Consider the following 7,340-nt stretch of genomic DNA (forward strand, 5'->3'; position numbering starts at 1 on the left):
CATATTCTACAGAGAGAAATGTTCATAAGGATTGGCCTCCTCTTCATTCCTTACATCATTTTGAATTTTCACTTTTTGAAAAAGAAATTCCACATTGGATGCCATGATAAAGCTTCTGAAGGCCACTAACCTTTCTTCAGGGAACCACACAGCCAAGTGTCAACCATCTTCATTCTTGCCAGACAATACAAATCAACAATATGTTGGTTTAATTCTCATTTATGAGGCATATGAGGCAAAAGGAACATGAAAAATTAATAACTTTCAGAACACCAGATATATTCTTAATTTTCACCTTATATTATACACACTTAATAGGTGAATATACAAAAAACCACATTTCAGTCATAACTGTTCATTATTCTCACTGGCAACCTCCTGAATGATTTTCCTTTTAACAACATGAATCTTCTTGTTGGACATGCATATGACATAGGAATGTTTTTCAAAATTCACTGAAAGAGGAAAGCACAGAAATAAGATTATAAATCAAATCAGTTTCCTCAAAAAACACTATGATCCCTCCCGTTTGTACCTGATATTTTCTTGAAGCCTTCTTCTGCAGAGAAAGCCACAGGATCTACTTTATCAGTAATGGTAACAAGACCAGTTACTATATTTGCCATATGTTCATCATTCTCTAATTCACCTCCAGACTTTAATAGATGAAAAAACATGGAAATATCAGTAATTGAAGCCATTACAATTAACTCTTATTATATACAGCAACAATTATCTGCAAGATGTCAATTTTCTAAAACTACAAGAAATCTCTCTCCATATAGGACACATTTTACCATATGTAACATTAGCTAAAAAAGGTTTGTCCCACAGAAATATCATAAGAGCACAAATATTTAACCAGTAAACAATTAAAAGTCCCGCAAGCTAAAATAATAGCACAGGAGCAGCAGTGAGAGCTGCAGAGATTCTTGCCAAGGCGATTGTCATGTATAAATATTAACCAGTAGAAAAAGGGAAGGAATCAAGGATTAATCTTCAAGCATCATTCTAGGCATTCGTTTATCCATTGGAAATGAAGACTACTGTGCTAAGACTTTCCTTAACTTAATTTATCATGGATGAAGCCCTTACTAATATCTTAAAAGTACTTATGCATTTGTTTCAAAAATAAATTCAAGTGTAAACTTTTTCCTCCAATATATTTGTGTGAGTGCTGCTTTTATGAATACTACAACACATTGGACCTTTAAAGGCATGAAGATTTCCCAATAAGATTCTATATTTGAGCCACTGGGTTTTGATGCAATGAGTATAGGCTACTGTGATCATTACATACGAACCCATTGTTTTACGAAGTAGACGTTTAAATGGCTTTTTTCTGTGGTCTAGAAGTTGGTGTACTGAATCATCAATTTTGTCACAGGAGTGCAAGAAAACATAAGTTGAAATGCATAATTCCCACATCAACTTTATTATGGATTTGGCAGCAGAACTTTAGGAGCACTTGAGATTAGGGGGTACAACTGTAAGAGGCTGACCAAAATCTGCAGACTCACATTTGAATGAAAACCTACACATCGTTATATCTCACCTTGAAAAGAACATACAAATTAAGTGGTTCAATCAAACAGAATTATATCCAGAAGAAGAGCGGCAATTTACATTTTTGAAACCTATGAAAACAATCGAAAACGATTTCATGAAGGAAAACACTTTAGAAAATGTCAACGAGTTGAAAATTGCAGAGTTTAGTGTAAATGTGTGGCTTGATATTCAATCTAGAAGTCTTAAGTTTTCAAATAAACATTTTCACTTGCTAGATACTGAATTTTTTTCAGTAAGCAGTTTTTATCCTTCAATTCAGACATTTAAAAATTAAATTCAGAGTGGACAACAGAGGTTGAAGCTGCAAAGATTCCAGTGCAAAATGTTGAAGTGTTCTCTATGATTTTTTGCAGATATCATTGAAATGGCAAAACCATGTAAGTACTGTTATATTGCAAAAAACTACATTATCATTTCTCTTAGCTTACTATTGTAAACAAAAGTTATACCTTTGTTCATTTTGTATATTAAGCAATGATTTTAAGTTAGCAAAGGAATAGCCAAATAAAAAAAGAAAGGAAACAACTACAAACAATATCAAAAAAAATTACTGTTTGAAAATGTGCAAAATATTTTATGCATAGCCCTAAATTGCACATCAGGTATTTTATACAAGGATCACTTTGAGAGAAATCACCTATACAGGAGAGCATAATTTGCATTTCTCTTTCAAATAGCCCATACTATACAAAGCAAATTTCATACAGGAAAACTTTATCACTTACTTAGACTGGCTTCCCTATACTGACTGAGGATTTCTGTAACTAGACACACAATATTGAACTGTGCTGTAATGCAACTTGGAGTGAGTGCTTTCCTGGACTTATAAAAACACTCATGGAAGCATGACACAAAAACAATATGAATAGACAATTTTTTACCTTCTAACCCAATTTTATGCCAGGACAAATCTTCATGTTCTATCAATTACACACAGCAATCATATAATGCTATCACTGATGGATGAGCAGGGAATATAATTTTTATTTCTGCCAAAGGAAATTGTGATACTAGTGCACTGGGCTAAAATGTATGATACATTTACCATAGAACACACTGACTATCTAATCATCAACCCATCAGTCAAAAGAATCAATGCTTATTCACCATGGTAGTCCACAACTAAACCCTTACATCAAACGGATTTAATTCAATAACATAATGGGAAGATGGTTTGGAATTCTATTATCCCTTATTGTATGCAGTATCTCCCTACCCCCTAAGATCAGAGCACTTTGAGAAAGAAAAACCCAGTAAATAAGTAATGAAAATATTTGCACGAAAAAGGCTTTTTACCCACAGGACTTTCAATCATCATTTGCAATAATAGTATTTGCACATATCCCAATGTTCTTCATGCTTAGCATTTGAAATTTGGTCCCTGCCTACATACATATCAAAGTTTACTCAATCTTATACAGTAAATTTAATACAAGGGAACCTTGCTTCAGTTTGTTTTCAGCACTCATTCCCTTAACATCTTAGTGTCACTATTGTTCACACATTTTTCCAAACTTGTTTTAAGACATAATTGGTCATTTTTTTCAAATCTCAAAAATATGTTGTGCATAGCTTTAAAAATGTACCCAAAGAAAAATCTACAAAAAAAGAGAGCCATAATAAATAAAAAATAACAGTAGAAATGAAAAGTAAAATCATTAAGAAGCGGTAAAAAAGTGTGTCTGTATTAGCTCGCGCACACAATTGTTCGAGATCAACAATTTGCATTTTCTTCAAGAACAAGATTAAAGAGATAAATGCTTCAAACAGGTTAACAAGAATTTCTATTTAATGGTTGTCTTCTCAACTATGTTGAAAGATTACTTCTCATATGGATAAACAAAAAGTAATTACAATGCTAAACTATTAATGAGAATATCATTTGTGAGGAAAAACACATGATTTTTGCCATCCTCGTTAAGAAGATACCAAGATCATCAATGTCCAAATACGTATTTATGAGAAGCAATGCGTGGCTCAAGAAGTTTAAGAAAAGAACTAACATCCACAACACAGTAGGCCATGGTGAAGAAGCAAGCTCCTACTCCAGTGCAGCATAGAACTTCATCAGCTGCAAAGAGTATTAATTGTAACGAGATGTGTTTCTTCTGAAAGAATTTGATTCGATATTTTTTTGGTTTTGCTGAGTCGAATTTTTAAAAACTTTCGAAGTATCAGCAAACCACTTTTTGTTTTGTAATTTCAAAACATTGTGAATTCACATTTAAATTCTAATAATAACTTTCTTACATTAGTTTAAACATCCCATTTAATTGCTATGGAATTTAAAGACCTCATGCTTTCATAACAATGATTCATGATTTTTATATTTGGAGATTTATCACATGGAAATGGATATTATCATTAGAAATTGGTCTTGATTCACTCTTGGGGTTCACACTGGCAGATGATTAGATCGTCATTGTACATTTGTTCGAAAGGTCATGGTGGAGTCAAAATAGCATGCCAAGTCAGTCTCCAAGATTGTATCTAAGAATCCTATTGTCAAGTTCATAATTAGATGCTAACAAAATTTTTTTCAGAAAAAAATCCTGAGTTATGTCACCATTTATCATGCAAAAGTGGTCTTGAATCACAAGAAATCATTAAACGCCAGGGTTACTAAAGGACAAGCAAAACATGGACCTTAATAAGCTATGATGAAAACAAAGATGTGGTTTCTAGCTCATGGTTTGAACCCAGGAGATAGTCACTTGTAAGCGGGACCCACTTGCTGCTCATGACATATTTTTTCTCTTTCCTTTAACAAATGTACTCTTAAACCTGCAGAATAGGTGCACTGAGGAGCCTGTGAATTCAATACTCATTACCTAATGATAACTTTACAGAAATATTTTATTATTGTCTCACGGATCTGGATACTGATTTAGTACCCTGGGTGAGGTTCTTCTCACCCATAGGCTGAATTCCAAGACTATGCTTCCGCAGAGGTAAAGTTCCAGTGATTTTAAGTTATAGTTATCAGGGGGTAGGTGGTAACCAACAACTGAACTCATACGTGCCATTAGGGATAGTTGGATAATTTGGTAGGTGTAGGATACTCAAGGATTGGAGGAAGGGTTAGGAGAAACTCAGCCTTTGCATTACCTTATTATTAATGAAAGAAATTTAAATATGACAAAGATGTTCCAATTTCATAACAATGCTGTCCCTTTAACGATTGGAGCCTCAGCAGTGGCATTTTGTACACAAAATATCATTTATCGCAATCACTTATAACCGGACTATGCAGTGAAACTTAATGGACCTCATAGCTTTGTCCATTGGTTGTTTATATAGTTCAATCATCATAAAATAGCCAGAGCATATTCCCTTTTGATGGGCCTCAAGGGGTATGTATTCATGTACATATTGGCTGACCTACTCCAGTTTCTATAATGAAATTTAAGGGTTTTAAGTTCGACTGTATCACCAACAATGGTCCAATGATCATTCTTGGCCACTATGAATTGTCTCTCGTAGATGTTGTCAGTGTGTACATTAACAGGTTTCTTTTCTGTTAGAAATAATGACGAGTTGCCATCCATAGATAGCAAATCACCTCAACCAAAGCTCTTTCAATGGTTTGAAATGCAGTTGCTCTGCACGCACGCCTCTTTTCACTACAGTAATAACTATAAGCCAAACATGCTCACTTGAATAATAAGTAAGATAATAAGTAAGTAAGAATAATAAGTAATAATGTGTAGGAAAGAAAAACACTGCTATTGCACTCAAATAAAAACTCACTACGACCACTTTCGATGGAGTGTGTCATCAACTTCCCAGATGATGATGCACTGTATCAAAATCAGTCGCAGTAATTTACATTTGTGCGGAATAGCAGAGTTTTCTCTTTTCAACGCATCAGGATAGAGTTATACAAAGTTACGCCAAGCACCATGGTGTAAATAATAAGGTGTAATACGCACTTTTTATTCCACCTTTTGAGACCGCTTTCACTTTATTCGAATACGTGCAACGAATTAACCATATATCCCATAAAAATTCATTTCTCCCATCATATCTCCCTTTGATTTGTTGTGTAAAAGTAACAATACAATAAGTGTATGATTATTAGCGCCAGTATTAATGCCACATAACCAGGACAGCACTGCACGACTAACTATATCTACCCGTTAAGGTTAAGTCGTCTTTATTCCTATTGCGGATCCTCAAGTTGCGTCTTAAAAGACATCGATCATCCCTGGACAGACCGATGAAAATGTTTACCCACCATAATAACACCACTGTGGAAACATTATTTAACATTTGAAATATTACTTTCAAGAGTAATATTGGGAGGGGCGTTGACAGAAAGCGACCAGGTGGTAAGTTCTCAGAAAAATAATATGGACACAGGAAGCAGAAGTTTTCAGGAGTCCAAATATTTTTCACGTTTGTTATAAAACATGTTTGTGTACATTAAGCTTAGCGCAAGTATAAGGAATAATGCTAACGTAATTACAATAGCTTAACGCTCGATGACTTTCGCTTATAACTGATGAATGAGACCCCCAAAACAAAATCCTGGAAAAGCCTCCGCCAAGTACAAATTGCTTTATACTCACTGCTACAACAGCACCGTCATCAGTTAATACAAGGTAGCCAACTTGGTCAGGTATACGTTCTAAGCTCAGCATTTTTTATGATGTCTTCCTTTCAATCTTGAAAAACTCGAGCCTTCACCAAATTATACGGACCAGATGCCAAGTTACCACGCCAAGAGGTTAAGCCTCACATGACAATTGTGACCTCACAACCAACGTGATCCAGAACCACAGCCTAATAACATGGCGTACTCCCATTTGAGTCCAATGCGCAGGTCACATGCTAGCTCAGTTCGCAGAAAGCCCGTATGACTGGTTCACAGGATTTGCAGCAGTCGATTCAAACGCTGTCCCGATCACATCAGGATTTTGAATTCAGTGCATGATATTATATACCCACTGTAGGTAAATGAGGGCTTACTTCTACGTTTTATCAAAGGTTATTAACCAGAATTCTATCGAAAATTAGTCTTATAGTATTCGGTATGTATGTTTATAAATACTTTTTGGTTTGCATGGGTCCGTCATCCTACTTACGTTTGCATTATATTTATTTATTCTAATATCATTGTTTGAATCTTTCTCCGCATACCATCGCCCAGAATTTCAAAACGTATTTAATAATTGTAATTTGTGAAATCATGGTGGGTGCACTTATAATAGAATATGTTAAGTTGTTGAAATACACCAAATAAACTGTGCGCATGTCATACACTTTTGAGTTCAGTAGAGTTTTTTCAGGAATTATTATAACTCAGCCATTCAGAGCGTATCACAGATCTTTATTTTTCGTTACAGCGAGAGAGCAGGGTATAGGCAGAGAAAGATAGAATGTAAAAGAAAGACAATACACATTTTTCAAAACAAAATCTTTCTTAGCGATTGGTTTGATAGATAGAGATTCTTTAAAATGATCGGCGAAACATGATGAAATAAACACTTTACAGCATGTTTGAAGTATTAAGCTTTTCAACATTCCCACATAGAATAAAATTCACGGAGATCCTACTCTCTCCTGTTAATCTTCAGAAATCAGCAATTTAAAAACCATTTAAATTTTCACTTAAATTACTTTTAGTCATCAAATTAGGTGTTTATCAAACTTTACATTAATATTATATATATAAGATATATATATATATATATATATATATATATATATATATATATATATATATATATATATATATATATATATATATAATATTAATGTAAAGTTTG

General features: G+C 34.0%; 1 protein-coding gene across 1 annotated transcript; it reads right to left on the bottom strand.

The window, feature by feature from the left end:
• Positions 1–258: 258 nt before the first annotated feature.
• Positions 259–6,376, bottom strand: Lamtor4 (Late endosomal/lysosomal adaptor, MAPK and MTOR activator 4). The gene is made up of 3 exons (XM_071590959.1): positions 6,141–6,376; positions 536–656; positions 259–455 (listed from the first exon to the last, which is right to left on the bottom strand). Exons 1-3 carry the CDS (start codon positions 6,210–6,212, stop codon positions 346–348), a joined length of 303 nt encoding a protein of 100 aa, XP_071447060.1. The 5' UTR covers positions 6,213–6,376; the 3' UTR covers positions 259–345.
• Positions 6,377–7,340: the final 964 nt, after the last annotated feature.

Source organism: Hetaerina americana, unplaced genomic scaffold (genome assembly GCF_022747635.1).
Source record: "Hetaerina americana unplaced genomic scaffold, ioHetAmer1.1.p SCAF_1, whole genome shotgun sequence".
Classification (NCBI taxonomy): domain Eukaryota; kingdom Metazoa; phylum Arthropoda; class Insecta; order Odonata; family Calopterygidae; genus Hetaerina; species Hetaerina americana.

Coding starts and splice junctions, on each gene's coding strand:
- Lamtor4 (XM_071590959.1), bottom strand. CDS start 6,212: ATGCTGAGCTTAGAACGTATACCTGACCAAGTTGGCTACCTTGTATTA. Junction 657..6,140: donor ATGACGGTGCTGTTGTAGCA/GTGAGTATAAAG, acceptor CATCTATTAAAG/TCTGGAGGTGAATTAGAGAA. Junction 456..535: donor AGGCTTCAAGAAAATATCAG/GTACAAACGGGA, acceptor TTCCTCTTTCAG/TGAATTTTGAAAAACATTCC.